The sequence below is a fragment of the Carica papaya genome, chromosome 2 (assembly GCF_054855325.1).
Source record: "Carica papaya isolate Zhongbai chromosome 2, ASM5485532v1, whole genome shotgun sequence".
Lineage (NCBI taxonomy): Eukaryota > Viridiplantae > Streptophyta > Magnoliopsida > Brassicales > Caricaceae > Carica > Carica papaya.
Window position 1 is genome coordinate 2222832 of NC_142310.1, and position 18826 is coordinate 2241657.

General features: G+C 35.2%; 2 protein-coding genes across 3 annotated transcripts; both read left to right on the forward strand.

Moving 5' to 3' along the window:
• The first annotated feature begins 133 nt into the window (after positions 1–133).
• Positions 134–2498, forward strand: PKS2 (phytochrome kinase substrate 2). The gene has a single exon (XM_022034944.2). The coding sequence runs from the start codon at positions 752–754 to the stop codon at positions 2216–2218; it is 1467 nt and encodes a 488-aa protein (XP_021890636.1). The 5' UTR covers positions 134–751; the 3' UTR covers positions 2219–2498.
• Positions 2499–16001: 13503 nt separating this feature from the next.
• On the forward strand, positions 16002–18018 carry LOC110809147 (B3 domain-containing protein Os01g0723500-like). Of its 2 annotated transcripts, none has more exons than XM_022034879.2 (3): positions 16002–16205; positions 16769–17236; positions 17583–18018. In XM_022034879.2, the coding sequence occupies exons 1-3, from the start codon at positions 16131–16133 to the stop codon at positions 17835–17837; spliced, it is 798 nt and encodes a 265-aa protein (XP_021890571.2). In that variant the 5' UTR covers positions 16002–16130; the 3' UTR covers positions 17838–18018. The 2 variants fall into 2 exon arrangements, with proteins under 2 accessions (XP_021890571.2, XP_021890570.2); XM_022034878.2 differs by having other exon boundaries at positions 16003–16235.
• Positions 18019–18826: the final 808 nt, after the last annotated feature.

Below are 18826 nucleotides of genomic sequence, written 5' to 3' on the forward strand. Positions count from 1 at the left end.
AGGGTGAAATAATTCCTTTGCAGTTGATGTACATTATTGATGTAGTTGAGAATCTATTTAATGAGATGCTAAGAAACTAACAAATTATATATATATATATATATATATATATACATATAAATAGTAGTAATCTGCTGTATTATTCCTAGCCTGGGAAATCATGTTTCAAGTTTTTTTTTTTTCCACATGATGTGTGGGTCTGATTACTTCATCATCTTCATCTAAGAGTCTTCGTATACAAACACTGCCAAGTGTTCTTGGCAATCACCAAAATGTCCCATTCACCATTTCAATGATAACCCAAAAAAGTTATCATCATATCCTCATAATCAACTTAAAAAGAAACTTTAGTCCACTTTTAAAAGGGTTATTTTTCATTTGATGAGAGAAAAATTATGGCTTCAAATGCCAGTTTGGCCACAAGCCCATGGCCCTACTACTCTCAACATCACTCCCACTTCACATTTATAAAGGCCTACTTATATAGTGTATATATTAATATTATTACTTCTCAATATTAAGCCAACCCAGCTGAGCAACCTCTGCAAGCAAATTCTTCTTATTTCCTTTTTCAATTTCTTGTCATCTAATCTCAGCCTAGAAGGGTTTTGTTCACGTTCTGTTTATTATCAGAAAAGGGTAAACCTCAAATATCATTCTACTTCCCTGGTCTTTTTCATCTTCTTCTTTTGTACTTTTCTAGTCTGTATTACACATTTTCTTTTGTGTCATTTTCTCCGCAAATAGCTTCATGGCTATGGTTACCTTAACATCACCAACTTATAATCCTAATCTCCAAAGAACTTTGTCTCTTGATTCCAAGAACAACAATCTCCGGGATGCTTCTTTTTCTTCCTACTTAAACAAGGGAGAGGAGATTTTTGTGCGGAAACTTGCAGAACCAAGTCGGAATTTGAACTCCGTGGTTAACTCAAGAGAGGAGCAGGCAGGAAAGAAGGAAGAAGATGAAGAAATTGGAGTATTTGGAGCAGAAAGGTACTTCAATGGTGGGATCGAAGATACTAGTCCAAGAATTACCAAAATAGATCCAAAGATTTATCAATATATGAAAGATGGGAAGGTTGGTCCAGGGCATGTAAGGCCAAAAATGCAGCTGGGAACTCCTAGTCTTCTTTCTGAATCAAGCTGGAACAGCCAAAGTGCATTGCTTAAGAACAGTGTGGTTCGGAACCCGCCTCGAAGGAAGACAAAGAAAGGGAATGGGAAGAGTTTTCTGACTATTCTTGGCTGCAAATACTGCTATTGTTCAGATAAGGAGTCTGTTGACATTGATGATGAACATGTTGGAGAGCTTAGTTTCAATAGAAGTGCTAATTCTGTTCAAGTTCCAGGCAAGGCAGCAAGCAGAGAAGCACCCATCAAAACAAGCCTAGACCTAGTTCATGTTAATGGGACAGTATCTACAGATCCTGGATTGAGCAAAGACAACTGCTTTAGTTTTCCAACAATGAAGTCTGAGGTGGGTATTCATCGAAATCTACCGATCAAAACAAAGTTCCAAGATTTCGAAGAAATTCCAAGAAAGTCACTAGAGGTCTTTGGATCACCTGCTCTTCAAAAGAGAAACAAGGGTTTAAGCCTAGAGACAAGGAAGTTAACAATGTTGTCCTGGAACGGTACTCCAAGAATGGATCAAGAACAAGAATTCTCAACCATATCTGCAAACCACAACGATGCAGATAGCGATGCAAGTTCAGATTTATTCGAAATCGACAGCCTAACTGGCAAACCAAACCCTTTTCTTGCAAGACAAACGTCAGATGCAACATCTGGTTGTGTTACCCCAACAACAGGTTATGCGCCGAGTGAGGCCAGCATAGAATGGAGTGTTGTTACTGCCAGTGCTGCAGATTTCTCATCTGTCATATCAGATTTCGAAGAGCTAAGATCATCAAGGGCCATAACTAGCCCTGTTCGAAACGTTTCTTCAAACAAGAATCTGAAAGCCAGAGCCAATAAAGACATGATCCATAAGCACAAACCCAGTAGCCTTCTGGGATGTAAGAGTCAGAAAGCTGTTAGAGTTGCTGGAGATGCTCATAGAAAAAATCAGAAACCAAATTATGAACCTTCTCAGAAACCAAGGTTTCCAGCTGAGTCTAAATTGACAAGTTTTGATCCTCGAAATGGAATTGCCGCTCTTTCGATCCAGAGATCACACTCGCCGTGTGCTTCCCATCTTTTGTACATTCAATAGTCAAGATCAAGAATTATCATATATGTTCCTGTTATAATATAATCTCTTGTATCAAGCATGTTAAGACATAATGCTTCTAGTACCAGAAGGGATTTGCATAAACTTCTTTCTCATTACTTTTTTCAATCTTGTAGGACAAAAACAGTCCACATGGACAATATGACCCATCCCATTGTTTTTTATTCCAGTGTTATCTTGTCTTATATTGGATCTATGAAGATATAGTCAATTCTGTATGTTAGTATGATTTTAATAAAAAGGCTTGGAGTATAAACCAAAATCAGCCATGCTCAGAAGATTTTCTTGGCTTAAATCTCTCATAGTTGAAGATTTTGTACCTTTTTTTCATTGATATTTTCTGTAAAAAGTACTTGCAGAGATAGTGAAAGAAGGTTACTACATTAAATTGTGGGCTTATAAAAAAAAAAAAAAAGCAAACAAAAAATCACCCACTTTTTAAATATCTAATCAAATTATTTTACACCTCGAACTTGAACGCAACAGTTTACTCGTTAAGATTTTAAAGAGTTCCAGTAAAGATCACGAATCTGAATCTCGTAAAGTTTAATATCCAAAAAGGACACGATTAATTTCCCAAGCAGCATTGATATTAATTTGGGATTGGGTGAAGAGGGTTTTCAATTAGCTAAAATTCAGAGGATATGCAAATCTTTAGAGCAAGGAATGTCTTGGTTTCTATAATTAATAGCCTTATCAACTTCCCTTTCTCCATTAAATCACCAGCTACCTTATTTATAATGAGCTGGTCCAAGATAACTTCTCCATATAATTTTTATTCATTCTTTTTTTTTTTTTTTCTTTTGCTTTTTCAAATTCTTTGTTGAATCATTTATAATTCTTAATGGAATGATTGTGACCTTGTCCACTAAGATCCATTTTCTATGATATATACATATAAATATATATATATATATATATATGTATATGTATTCCTAGTATTATCTAAAAATCGTTCTTGATTTTCTTTATATTTTCCTATAAAGTAAATTATGAGGAGCCCAGTTTTTGCAGCCAGCAGTTTCCTGATTTTTTTTAATAATTCAATTAATTATTTTTCACCAAATACAGTTTTTATTTCTTTTAAAAGTAATAGTATATTACATAATTGAAATTGAAAAATTATTTCGTCAACTTTACATTTTTTCTAATATAATATTAAGTTTTTATACTAATTAATATAATATTAAATACTTTTATAGTTAAAAAAATTAAATTTAAATATTTTTTTTTATATTTTTAAGCTATTTATAGGGAATAAGTGCGAAGAAAAAGATACATATTATAGATACGAGCAAGTATGAGTAATATGTATATCCACCTATATACGCATATTCTCTATTCTATTTGTGAATTTTAAAATTAAATTTAATGTATTATACTAAACAATATAAATGATTAAATTTAATCGATGAAGAACATATTATGTAGACATTAATTTGTATTGCTTTTATTAATTATCGATTTGAATGTTATTAAATTATATAAAATAATTATTTTATAATATTTTTAAATAAAAAAAACATATCAACAAGATAGATTTTGCATATATATATTTATTTTAAGAGACTCTGAGTAACTGATGGATGATTCGACAGCCAGATGCATATATACATGCAAGACTTGCATTATAACTGAATGCACATATATATTGTGTATACTATCTACATATCCACATTTGCATTCACATTATGTGTAAAAGTTCGAAATCTTAAAGAAAAAAATATATATTAAAATAACGAAAACAAATAATAATTAAAATTTACATTTTTTACACACTAATTTGGGATGTCCAATAAAGTTACGGGAATGTCTCTTTTATATAAAAGTTAAAATAACAAAACATAAATGAAGTTAAAATCGTATGTGGTTAACCTTCACTAGCAACTTTGATGAGGTCTGGAAGATAATTTTTACTCGCAACCCTCCTGCTGTTTAAGATCTGGATCTTGATATGAAATGCTTAAATACGGGGATGAGGTATACTAGCCCAATAAAAATATTATATTAATCATTGACATAGAAAAATGAAAGTTGGTAAAGATTATAAAATAACTAGTGGAGCCATTTGTTTTTTTAAATAAATTCGTTTAACATAAAACCGTTTATTCCATACTTACCGTTATAAATTTTCAGAATCGATCTATAAAGACAATAACTCAAATAACTTTATGATTTCATATATAAGTGAGTAAGAACAATAACTTTTCTTTTTACTTACTTACTGATACCTTTAGGGGTTTATAGGGATGTCCTCCTATGCGTGAATCCAATATCTAAATTTGTCAATTAACCGACCGTTCCCATACTCCTCTCGATAATGGGTGCCAAACATGTAATCACATCGATATCCTGTCTGGTAGGAGGGTGAACTATATCTTCCAAATCATTCTGGTATGAGACTTCTCAGTTCTGTCCGATTGAAGTAATGTTCACAGTAGGGTACTCTATGTACCAGGTCCATCCACATTTTTCAAAGATACCTAGTAAGGTTTTTATATATAGATTCACATCATTAACTAATTACCAGTTACATACCAATATATCATATTTACAAATCAACGGTAAGTCAGACAAATAAACGATACGTACATCAAGAAACATAATTGAGGCATTTATTACAAAACGAATTAACAAATGAGGGTTATATAGTTAGGCAAACTAAATAACCGAGAAAACAATTAAAACTAGCAATTAAACGCACACAATATGATAGTAAGCATTTTAAGCAGTACATGAGAAAATAAAATAATAAACTGTGGTAAATATGCACTAATTGGTTCCACATCCACTAATGATCTGTAATTATTTTTAGAATTTTCTAATTTTCACAAAACACAATATTATCGATTAGTAAGCTTTAATTTACCGTAACAGAAAAAAAGATAAGGGGTTCTTACCCCAGATCGATATCCAAAATATCATAATTTCTACTGTACCTCCTACCGGCCCCCTAGGTTTTCTGATTTTTCTGCGAAAATTAAAACACCGTCACATATCTCAAAAATACCCTAAAATACTAAAATAGGCGTTGAAAAACTTTTTTGGCCAATTTTAGGGTTCCGGCATGGCGCCACCATCGTGCTCCAACGCTAGCTCCATCACCCACAGCGGCGATTCGCCTTGGCCTGGACAGTTTTAGCTTATTTAGGAAGCCTCGGTTGGCCAAAAAATGCAAAAAATCGAAACCTTACCAGTAGAAAGTCTTCGAGTGCGGCGGCTCCGTCAGTCCTCATTCGCAGCTGAAGTTCTCCTTCGACTAACCTGCACCAGAAAAAAACGATGAATACGGTGGTAAAAAAATCACGCGAAATAAGAAACAGGAAGAGAGTCATCAGAGAAGGTTTTGAGTTTTGGCCACGGCGGCTCGAGTAAGCTTTGTCTGCAATTTTTCAGCTTACTCGTTGATTCTTTTACTCCGATATGACTATAGAAAGACTCAGGATTGGATTCCAAGCGGGAAGGAAAATTTTTTACCTTTTTTGGTGGTCGACGGTGGCGTCCCTCCGATAGCTTTATTCTTTTTCTCCGACTGGGTATCAGTTAGGGTTTTTGTTCCCTACAAATAGGAGTTTAAATACTCATCTCTATCCGATCCAAGTCGTTCGTTCAAGTCAACGTGGAGCGAGGAGGACTGTTTGATGATTTCTCGTTTAGGCTAATTGTGTAGACGAATCTGGACCGTCAATCACGATCAATCTCGTCTATCCGATCACGTCTAAAGAGGGAATGCATCTAAATCGTTCGTGCATGAGGGGATACGATATGGGCCATTAGATCATCCAGGCACGCGAATCGCCCACGTGGAGCCGATGTCAGCGTGTCCGCCACGCGACGTGTCCTGGTTCACCATGGCTGATGACCGAGCCATCCCACATGGCTAAACTTTCTCTTTTTACGATTTTATCCATATTTTTAAATTTCTTTAAAAAACACCCTTGTATTCATACTTTCACCCATTTCTTCCAAAATTATTTTCAATTTCGTCACTAATTCATTTTTCTTAAAAAATTAATAAAAATTAAATTAAGATAAAAATTCAATTATTTATATATATATATATATTTTATAAATTGAAAAAAATCATCTTGGGCCAAATTTTCAGGCTCAGGTGTTATAACTCTCTCCCCTAAGAGGAAATTTGGTCTCTTAAATTTGTTGCTCTCTCGCTAGTCAAATAGTTGGGGGCACTAAGCTCTGAAGTCCAATTCTATCTCCCAAGTGGCCTCTTCTTTTGCGTGATTCTACCATACGACTTTAACGAAGGAAATTTCTATGTTGCAAAGTACTCTGCTCTTTCGGTCCATAATGTCTACCAGTACTTTCTCATATGATAGATCATCCTGAAGGAAAAGAAGCTCATGAGACAAGATATGCGAGGGGTGCGGATTGTACTTGCGTAACATAAACACATGAAATACATTATGAACTCTGGATAAATTTGGAGGTAGTGTTAGTCTGTAGCATACAAATCTCTAAGATTTCAAATGGTCTGATGAACCGGGAATTTAATTTCTCTCTCTTACCAAACCTGCTGATCCCCTTGAAATGGTTAACCTTAAAAAAATACCTGATCGCCTTTCTCAAATTCTAAATGTCTCATCTCAATATCCACATAACTCTTTTGCCTACTCTGAGCTGTTTATATATTCTTTTTTATTTTAACTATCTTGCTTGTGGTCTTCTCTATAAGATTCAGGCTAAATAATTTTCTATCACTTACCTTTTTTTAATAGATCGGTGACCTACAAGGTCGACCATACAATGTCTCATACTGGAGGTCATGTCGATACTTGTTCGGTAGCTGTTATTGTAGGCGAATTCTATCGAGGATAGATGATCATCCCAATAGCCTCTGAAGTTTAGAACACAAGCTCGAAGCATATTCCAATATGGAAATTTTCTATTCTGATTGTCCATAAGTTTAATAGTAGAATGCGGTGCTAAGGGATAGTTTTATTCCCATTACTTGCTGAAAACTGGACCAAAATCGAGAGGTGAACCTGGGGTATCTTTTAGATACCACTGTCACCGAAACTTCATATAGTCTAGCTATCTCTTGGATATAAATTCTCGCTAATTTGTCTAAGAGGTAGGTTATTTTGATAACCAAGAGTGAGAGGACTTGGTGACCCGGTCAACAATTATCTAGATAGTATCATGTCTTGAGCGTGCTTTAGGCAACCCTATTATAAAATTTATGGTGATATATTCTCATTTCTACTTCGGAATGGGTAATGGCTGAAGTGGCTAGCTTGGACGTTGATCCTTTGCTTTAACCTGTTGACATACAAGGCACTTGGAGACGAAATCATCGATTTCTCTTTTCATCCCGCTCCACCAAAAATGGAATCGCATACTTTAGTACATCTTAATACTTCCGAGATGCATTGTGAACTTTGATACATGAGCTTCTGTCATGATGTTCCTTTTTAATTCACTGTCATTTGGGACACATACCCTATCTTAGAATCTGAGCAACCCATCAGCAGAGACTCGGAATTTCAGATTTACTCCCTGTGCTGTATCCTTTCTAAGAGCTGCTAGAGTAGAATCGGTTAACTAGGATTCCTTTATTCTCTGAATCAGTTCGGGCTAAACAATTAGACGGGCCAATATGTAACATTTTTCAAGTCCTGAAGTCGTATATGTCACGCAGCCCCTATTATTCTGTATTCAGAATCTATTAAGTGAGCCAACATACATGCCCTTTTTCTACTGAGCGCATTGGCTATCACATTGTCATTGCCTGGGTGATACAAAATCTTACAATTGTAGTCCTTGAGGAGCTCTATCCAATGCATCTGACGCTTGTTGAGATCTTTCTAAGTGAATATGTGCTTCAAGTTTTTATGATCTGTATAAATTTAAAAAATCTTTCTATACAAGTAGTGGCATCAGATTTTTAGGGCGTGGATGATAGTGACAAGTTCTAAGTCGTGGGTGAGGTAATTCTTCTCATGACTCTTCAATTCCTGGACTCATAAGCTATAACATTCACATGCTGCATTAGAATACAACCCAACCCCATATAGGAGGTATCACTATACATTGTATATCCACCAGTTCCATTTGGTAGAGCCAACACGGGTGTGGTAGTCAACTACTTCTTAAGTTCTGTAAAACTCCTTTCGCAATTCTCGTTCCACTCAGACTTGATGTTCTTCTTTATAAGTCAGGTTAATAAAGCAGCTAGACTAGAAAACTCTTCTACAAATCTGCGGTAACATCCTGTCATTCCCAGAAAGCTACGGATCTCCTTAACCAAAGTTAATTTTTTTTCAGTTGAGTACTACCTCAACCTTCTCAGGATTCACTAACACCACATCCTTTGATATTATGTGCCTCAAAAAATTAACTTGAGTAAGGTGATGAGTGTATTCATTTATGCTCTTTGAATATATCAAAATATCATTGATGAACATAATGACGAACTGATCTAAGAATTGCTTAAAAACCCTATTCATCAAGTCCATAAAAATGGCTGGTGCATTAGTTAGCCCAAATGCCATGACCAAGAACTCATATTGTCCTTACCTGGTCTTGAAAGGTGTCTTAGGAATGTTCTCTACCCTGATCTTTACCGGATAGTAACTAGAACACAAATAAATATTGGAGAAAACTTGAACACTTATCGAAAATATCATCAATCCCGGAAATGGGGTACTTGTTCTTGATTGTGACTCTATTCAATTCCCTATAGTCAATACATAACCTTTAGGACTCATTTCCCTTCCTTGCAAATGCAACTCCAGCACCCTAAAGAGATATATTGTGTCGGATGAACCCACTATCCTGTAATTCTTTGATATGTTTTATTAGCTCTTCCATCTCTACTTGATTTATATGGTAAGGGGCAACTGAGATGGGTTAGGTGTCAGACTGAAAATCTATGGTAAATTCGACTTTTCTACGTACTAGCAGTCCGGGTAGTTCATCAAGAAATACATCTGAAAATTTTCGGACTACAGAGATATCTTGAATGAATTTTTTTTTTCTTAGTTTTGCCTAGTGTAGCAAAGACAACCGAGTTAAAGCGTCATATAACAATGCAATTGCCATGAGGGAAAAAATATCTAACACTGTTATTGTAACGCCCCCTTGTTTTTCTTTTAACGGCATAGTCTCAAATAGTTCAATAGTTAAATACTAAAATCTCATTCCAAATCAATCGTACACATAGAAAAGAAACTACCACAATCTACTGCTCAATGTCAAATATAAACCTTCAACTATAAATGTGTCATTGCAGTGAAGTACAAACTCATACATCCCCAGTAGGCACACAATCTACACTACTACCAATTATTTACACACTCAATTCTACTAGTAGAAATTCTTGCACTGTTGCTCTATATGCTAGGCTTGAAAACCGATAACTCCGATCCCAACTCCATCCCTACTTTATCCGTGAATAATAAAGAGTGAGCACATATAATTCAGTACAGTAAAAATTAAGTTATAAGTATCATATGCAAACCAATTCAAAACCCCATTTTTATATGTTTTCCCTTTCCGTCGCCTAAGTCATACTTTCTTACTACCATTTAACTACACAGGATTAATACGTATCCCTTGGTATTTTAAGTGTTACTCATGCTAGGTGTGACCATCCCCCGACATCACCCCCTCGACCCAAGCCATGTGTACAGGACCTATACACATTTCCCCATACAACACACACTCACACTTAGCATGCATACAGTACACCCCTACACCTAATGTTCACTTACCAAATTCCTAAATTTACAGCAGCTATACCAACCTACATACACATGCAACTGACACCCGCACATAATACATCCACTCCAATACACATCTATTCCAATCCCTCACACACACCAGCTACAGACCTCTATTTTTTACTCCCTAATTTTCAGAATACACACACTCCACCCCTACATGCCTACTTTCTATGTTAGTACTCAACTCACTCTCTATCCCTGCCTTCACTTTTTCCCAAATTGTCTGGGCTTCCCATCATTTCCTCCTAGAGGTATCAACTCTCATAGTACCCTACCTTTCTTATCCTCTTCTTCCAGTTCCTTCTCTACTACTCTCATAGACCTATTTTGTCCCTAACCGCTCCTCTCTCCACACCTCTCTCACCTCCCTTCACTTACCTCATTTCGTGCGCTTCTGCCCGTCTTCACTCACTCCTATTCACCTCACCTCCTTACAAACTCCCTTACACCTTTTTAATCACTGTATTCCTCTCTCTCACGGAACTCATTGACACACTGAACTCCTTACTCTCTCCTCCCGTGGCCTCCTCCATATACCTCCACTCACAGTTCATTTTCACACCTCCACGGTTTCACTGTCTCTTTCCACCCGCCTATTCCATCTATCATAGTTTCCTACTCCATTTCCTAATCGATTCCTATATTTTCCCAAACCTACGGTCACAATTCCACATTCTTCCTAATCATAGGCTTGAAACTTAAAATTTACCGTATCTCCCATCTCCATCTTTCTTTCTGCACTTCCGTGGCTCACACCGTCACTGTCTTCCTTCTTCTGCTCTCTTTCTTCTCGTTCCTTCCCGCTCTGGCTTCTCTTTCTCTCTTGAACTTTCTCCTCCTCTCGGTTTTTTCTATTCTTTCTCGAACCTTCTCTTCCCCTGACTCCTCTTCTCTGTTTTTTTTTTCTTTTCCTTCTCCTATTTATATCCCACCTACCCCTCATCCTGCCCGTCCATCTCACCTCATCCTAGCCGTCCACTCCCTCTTCTCTAAACTACGCCGTTTCTTCCTCCTCTTCTCCAAACGACGCCATTTCCTCCTCCTCTTCTCCAAACGGCACCATTTCCTCCTCCTCTCCCCAACTATACAATTATGTTCATATTTTATGATTATTATCGTATACATATATATATATAAGAATTTTTAATCCAATATTCAATTACTACAGTTATTAATTTGTAAATGACTTTTCATTTGGAAGATTAAATACAAATTTTTTATGGAAACAGTCTATAGTGGCGTGATACACCGCTAACCAGTTCTTCCTCAGAATTACATCAAAATCTCTCATGTCTATCTCTATAAGTTTTATACTCAATTCCCTATTGATTATCTCTACAATATAAGTTTTGTATATGACCTCCCCTAGTAGTGTCCTATGTTCAGGAGTAGATATAAACAACACATAATTAAGATTTTCAGGTGATACATTCAAATTTTTTGTAAAAGCATGTGAGACAAAAGAATGTGAAGTACCAGTATCAATTAAAACATATGCAAGATGATCACAGATAGTGTACGTATCATGTATCACGTTTGAATTAGCTTCAACATCCTGTTGGGTAAGAGTATAAGCTCTACCTTGGATGAGAGGTCTGACATGATTCTGATTTCATGGGCACTCTCTCGCGTAATGGTGGAGATTTTCACATATGCGGCAGGTATTGTTGAGGTGATACCAAAGTTAGTCTCCATGATCTTTTTCATAATGCTAGCAAGTCCTACCACGTCTTATTGCCGGGGCTTGAGAAGGAGCTTGAGTCATAAACCTAGATCTCTTGTTCTGCTGAACCGGTGCAGTAGGTGCTGGTCTGCTGTGTGGAACCGAGGGTATGGGAAATTATCCACTACTGGAGGAAAGATATGAAGATTTCTCTCAACTAGTTGTGCTTTAGCCAGAACTATTGTGTAGGTGCTGAACTCGAACACATACAACTGTTGCCTAATCTTAAAACAGAGGCCCCACTCAAACTTTTTTGTCTTTCTGCCCTCATCTATCACACTATCAGGGGAATACCAGCCTAACTCTAGGAACATTCAGACATACTATGACACTGTCATATCGCCCTAGACCAGATGTGTAAACTCCATTTCCTTCAAATACCGAAGATGCTCTGGATGATACTCCGTATTGAAGGCTACTAGGAACTGTTTCCAAGTGACTGGAATGGGCAGGGTGGCCTGCTTCAACTGCCACTAGTGACCTGCCTCACCCACAAACATGTAGGTGGCAAGTACAACTTTCTATCAAAAACCACCCCAAGAGTTACGAAGACATTCTCTGTCTCTGCTAACCAATACTCGACCTCTTCGAATGAGGATGTCCTTATAAAAAAAGATGAGTTTAGTTTCTTGTACCTCTCAATGTAGCGTGAGCCCATCATGGGTAGAACTAGGTCCCATAGAAGAGGGACTGGATTATGCTGGATAGGGGTCGGACGACCCTGTGGCAGTACTTGGTTGTATAGTGAGGGCACCAGATTGTATTGTCGCAGTGTCATTTGATATGATGGAGGAGCAGGGCTGTATTGGAATGACACCGGATCTTTTCGTTACAGGGTGGCTTAAACTGTGGCAGAGGTGGAGGGTCAGATATCTCCCTCATTTCTTTTCGGGCTTACTGGGAAGAGATTCTCTATAGTATCTTAAAGAGTCGATCGACATCCTCTCAAACTGATCCATCTCGGGCTGCTCAGTTTAGTGAAGGTTTTCATTTCTTTATATCCTTGTACCTGCGTTTCACAATAAAGGGTTGAGTATCTGGTTGTATTCTAGTATTTTTAAATCTCTATGTAAGGAATGGTTTCGAGGAACGTAGTTCTGATACCAACTGTAAAAGCATGAACCTTAAGGAAAGGAATATATATTAAAATAGTGAAAGAAAATAATAATTAGGATTTATATTTCTTACACAGTAATTTAAAATGCTCAATAGGGTTACAGAAATGTATCAGTTAGATAAGAATTAAAATAATAGAACATAAATGAAGCTAAAATCCTATGGGATTAACCTCCACTAACAACTTTGATGAGGTCTAGAAGGTAATCTTTACTCGTAACCCTCCTGCTGTTCAGAATCTGGATCTTGATCTTTTTTATATGAAATATTTAAATAAGAGGATGAACTACACTATCCCGATAAAAATATCACATTAATCACTTATACGAAAAATCGAAGGTTGATAAAAATTATAAAACAACTAATTGAGCTATTTGTTTTCTTAAATAAATTCATTTAATATAAAATTATTTATTTCATACTTACTATTACAAGTTTTCAGAATCGACCTATAAGGACAATAACTCAAATAACATTACGATTTCATATATAAGTGAGCAAGAACAACAACTTTTCTTTTTACTTGTTTACTAGTACCTCTGGGGATCCATATGGATGTCCCTCTACGCGTGAACCCATTATCCAAATTTGTCAATTAACCGGTCGTCCTCATACCCCGTCTGATAATAGGTGCCAAATATGTCATTGCCTCGACGCCTTGTCTGATTTGAGGGTGAGCCATATTTTTCAAACTCTTTCGGTATTGGACTTCTCAGCCTCGTCCAATTGAGGTAATATCTATAGTAGGATTCCCTATGTACCGAGTCCGTCCACCTTTTTCCAAGGTACCTAACAAGCTTTTCATACATAGATTCACATAATTAACCAATTATCAGTTACATACCAATATCTCATATTACATATCAAAGGTAAGTCATGCAAATAGACAATATGTACATCAAGAAATATAATTGAGACATTTATTGCAAAACAAATCAACAAATGAGGGCTATGCAGTTAGGTAAATTAAATAATTGATAAGACAATTAAAACTAGCAATTAAATACACACAATATAATAGTAAACATTTTAAGTAGTACAGGAGAAAATAAACAATAAACGAAGACAAATATGCACTAACCGGTTCCGACTCCATTAGTGACATGTAATAATTTTTAGGATTTTCTAATTTTTACAAAACATAGTATTATCGATTTTAAACTTTAATTTACTATAATAGAAAAAATGGTGAAGGATTTTTACTCGGATTGATATCCGAAATACTGTACTTTCTATTGTGCCTCCTAGTGGCCCCTTGGGTTTTTTGAATTTTTTTGCGAAAATTAAAATACTCGTCACATAATCCAAAAGGCCAAAATAGGAGTTAAAAAAACCTTTTTGGCTAATTTTAAGGTTCTGGCACAGCAGTGTCGCTGTGCTCCAGTTCCGGCTCTACTGCCCACGGCGGTAGTTTATCGCGGCCTGGTCGGTTTTTGCTAGTTTTGGCTGATTTTGGCCGATTTTATACATAAACCTATAAAACAAACGAGTTAGGAGGTCTCGGTTAGCTGAAAAAAGCAAAAAACTGAAATCCTACCGGCTAAAGGTCTCCGGATGCGGCGGCTCCACTGGTCATCTTTCGCGGCTTAAGTTCTGTTTCGGCTAACCTGCACCAAAAAAGGACGGTGAACATGTTGATAAAAAAATCACGCGAAACAAAAAACAGAAAGGGGGTTATCGGAGAGGATTTTGAGTTTTGGCCGCGATAACTTGACCAAGCTTTGTCCGCAATTTTTCAGCTTACCTGTCGACCCTATTGCTTCGATCTTGCCATAGGGAGACTTGGGATTGGATTCTAAGTGGGAGAAAAAAAATTTTACCTTTCTCGGCGATCGGCGGTGGCTCCAGTGCGGTGGTGACGGTAGTGTCCCTCCGGTAGCTGGTCTTTCTTCCGACTGCCTTCTTCTTCTTCTCCGGCTGAGTGTCGGCTAGCGTGTTGGTTTCCTGCGAATAGGAGTTTAAATACTCATCTCCATCCAATCCAGGTCACTATTTCAAGTCGACGTGGAGCGAGGATGACCATTTGATGATTTTTCATTTAGGTCGATTGCGTGGACGAATCTGGACTGTCCATCACGATCAATCTCGTCTGTTCGATCACGTCTAAAGAGAGAATGCATCTGTATCGTTCGTGCGTGGGGGATGCGATCTAGGTCATCGAATCACCCAGGCACGCGGATCGCTTGTGTAGCCTCCCGCGTGGAACCAATGTTAGCGTACCTGCCACCTAGCGTGTCCTGGTTTGTTGTACCTGCTGACTAGGCTGTCCCACGTGGCCAAACTTTTTCTTTTTGCAATTTTACCTCATGTTTTCAAATTTTCTTTCAAAAACAACCCCCATATTCATACATTCACATTTTTTCTTCAGAATTATTTTTAATTTCGTCTCTAATTCATTTTTTCTCAAAATTAAAATTAAAATAAAAATTTAATTATTTATATATATATTTTATAAATTGAAAAAAATAATCCCGAGTCAAATTTTCGGACTCGAATGTTACAATATGTATATATGTGTGTGTATTTTAGAAAAAGCTTTCATAATATATATATGTATACAATGAATTATGTATGATTCTATTAGCAAACTTAAATAATATTTTAATTTCAAAGTAGCTATACATTTTAATTTAAATTAGATATTTTCGTTATGTTTTTTCAATATATGAACATAGAAGATTGATTAATTATTAAATACTAGATAATTAAAATTTAAAAATTAAAAATTAAATACGTATAAAATATATTTCAACTAAATACAGCATACATTATAGAATTATAAACCGTATTTTTTACATATTATTTATAATAATTTTTCATAATTTATAATTTTTTTTTCGATCTTTTTTAGATTTAAATAGTAAAACTTTATTAAAATCATTGAACCAAATGTCTTTTCATTTTTTTTTAAATATATTAAAATTTTAAATTATTATAATTATTACAATTAAAAAAAATTAATCGTTTAAAATATTTTTTTATTTAAAAATATAAAAAAATTTATTGAAACTTATCTCAAATCAATCATTACAATTCCATTAATATATTAATAAATAAAAAAATTTAATTATACTGAATTAATTATTATAAATTAACCTATATTACAGACACAAATAATGTTACATAAGTGAGTTTACATTAAAAATTAATTATATTAAATTGTATGCAACAAATACAAATAATTTCATTTAGAATGATTTGTACGGATGTAATGTTGACTACGCATAAACTCTTATGAAGACCGGAAGCGGGTGGCAGGAGGGGTTCGTCCAAAGGCGGCGTTTTTAGGGTTAATGTCAACGACACCAGAATGATAGGAAGAAGAAGAAGAACTGAACAACAGGTTGCTTCCTCGATAACAACAAAAGGGCCTTCCTTTTTCAAGGTTTTGATCGGTGATTTCGCCAATCGCTTGGTATATATATATATATATATATATACACCTTACCTCTGTCTGTGAATGTACATATATTCAGTTGACTTGAATAAGTGTATATATTTGCATTTGGCAATATACAAATATATATAGATGAAAACCCAAATAGAATAACATCTTCACATGCTTCCAACAATTTTATTATATAATGTTCTTTTTGTTGTTATTATTTTTTTAATTCCTAAATCACCATGTTTTTTTTTTATCACCTCTCTAAATGTTATCTGTACAGTATTTATCTGGGTTCTCTTCCTCTGAAACAATACAACAAAGGAATGGAGTCTTCTGGTCACTCCTTTCTACCACTCCTAGGTTAAAGTTCAGTTTCTCAGGTTAAAGAATGAGAAAAATGTGAAGTTTCTGAGGCACATGTATTTACTTTATTATGATTACATCAATAACTTAAGTTTACATCATATGCCCCTTCTTTGTTAATCAACAAATTAATCATATATATATATGGTGGATGTATTTGTTGTATATGTAACTGTTTGAATTGTTTTCCATTCCAGCAAATTCCACCAGCTTTTGTCAAGAGTTACCCAGGAATTATACCAAGCAGGGGACAGATAATACTCAGTGATGCTAATGGGGGATCATGGCATGTTGATGTTTTACAAGAAGTGGATGGCTGTTTCATTCTCGGAACTCGATGGAGTTCATTTGTGCTTGATAATTCTCTATTGCCCCATGAATTTTTAACTTTCAGATATACTGGGAACTCAAAATTCCTAGTTAAAATTTATGGGAAAAATGGCTGTGAGAAGAACACTCTGCCTCCTGCTTGTCAACAAGTCAACCCAGATGAGAAAGCAGTGACTCAAGATAAAGAAACTGGAAATACAGCATCTCCAACTGACCCAGATGATGATGATGTTCAAATCCCAGAGCCAGAGATTTCAATATCGGATTCGTTCCAGTCCAGACATCCTTTCTTCAAGGTTGTTATGGGCAGAACTTATGCTCATGTCGGTCAAGTGGTATGTATATATACTCTTTTCCCTTTATCCTTCATTATTTTCAAAGACATAATTGCACGAAGAGCGTAATTCCTACTAGATAATAAAATATATTGACACGTATTTACTAATTATATCATCTGCAATCATCTGAATCTCAAAAAAATCGTTCAACCAATCATAAACTTTATTTAAATAGGTAAACCAAAAGGATATAAGGAGATATGTTCTATCAGGATTTTTTTCCATATTGGTTGTCAAGAAAAATAGGTATTCATGCTAGGAAGAACAGGATTATACAAAAAAGCTGGATATGAGTCATTGTTAGAATTGGGTTATAATGCCAACAACTATTTGTTTTGTGTAGAATATACCAAATGTATTCTTTAAGAAATATATGGGTATCAAGGCGAAAAGTGTGGTACTCCGAGTTTCAGAGAAATCATGGACTGTGAATTTTGTTCCTTATTCAAATTCTTGTGGCAAGTTCCATGGAGGTTGGCCTAAATTTGTCAAAGACAATAATCTGCAAATTGGAGATGAGTGTATCTTTGAACTCGTTGATGGTCGAAACCTTATGTTTAAAGTCTCCATCTTCTCAAGTTCCTGTTTAGATACCTAGCTATTGATGCTTCTTGTAAATCAAAAATTCATTTTTGTGTAACGATTATGAACAATCGATTTAGTTAGGTTCCTATATAGTTTTTATGATGTTTATTTTTGGTATATTCCTGTTTTTCTTTCGACTTATGTAAGTTCCTTGTGTTTAGTAATCTAATATTTACTAATCTAATGTTGTTTAATGGGGAAACTTCACTAGTTCAACAGCATCTGCCCATAATTTTATGTTGGTTTGATGTATATTTAGTTTATGTTTTTGCAAGGTAAGTTTTAGATTGTGAATGGTATAGGTTATGGTTTTGTATATTAGGATTAATGTAAATTGCAACTTTGTAGTTTTACAGATTAATAAAAATATACTCTGCTTTGTATATCATTAATTCATGTGCAGCTTACAGCATTGTTCACCCCTCTCTGTTTTACCCTCTTTGTTTCTTCTTCCTTATGTGTCAGCAGCTGGAGATTTATATACAGATTTTTAAGCTTTATTAAGATCGGCTTATCATCCATTTAAACCAAGTAGAAGGCAGACAATATATATATATATATATATATACATTTTTAGTGAAAAAAAGATTAAAAGTTATATTAGATTTTTAATTTGTTATGATTAAAATAATTGTTTTAATATTTTATTTTATTTTATAAAGAAATTAATTTTAAAAAAAAGTAATAAATACTACTTTTCCCTAATTGAATAACAATTAAGGTAGTATTAGATTAATTAAATTTTACACGTTAAACTTCGACAGGGTCGTTAACAGTCATTCATTTACGAAGACTTTATTACACCTTTTGACCTCCAAAAGCTAAAAATCTATTAACAGCTTTTTTTTTTTTTTTTCTTTTTTCTTTTTCACTTGCTCAGTCTTTAGAAGTAAAAGAGGAAACCCAGTCATATATCCAGAGCACCTAGCACTTAAATGGATCTATATATATGTATATATGGGGGTGGGCAGGTCTCACAAGATCAAGCAGTCAAAAAAGACT

Coding starts and splice junctions, on each gene's coding strand:
- PKS2 (XM_022034944.2), top strand. CDS start 752: ATGGCTATGGTTACCTTAACATCACCAACTTATAATCCTAATCTCCAA.
- LOC110809147 (XM_022034878.2), top strand. CDS start 16,131: ATGATAGGAAGAAGAAGAAGAACTGAACAACAGGTTGCTTCCTCGATA. Junction 16,236..16,768: donor GTGATTTCGCCAATCGCTTG/GTATATATATAT, acceptor TTTCCATTCCAG/CAAATTCCACCAGCTTTTGT. Junction 17,237..17,582: donor ATGCTCATGTCGGTCAAGTG/GTATGTATATAT, acceptor TGTTTTGTGTAG/AATATACCAAATGTATTCTT.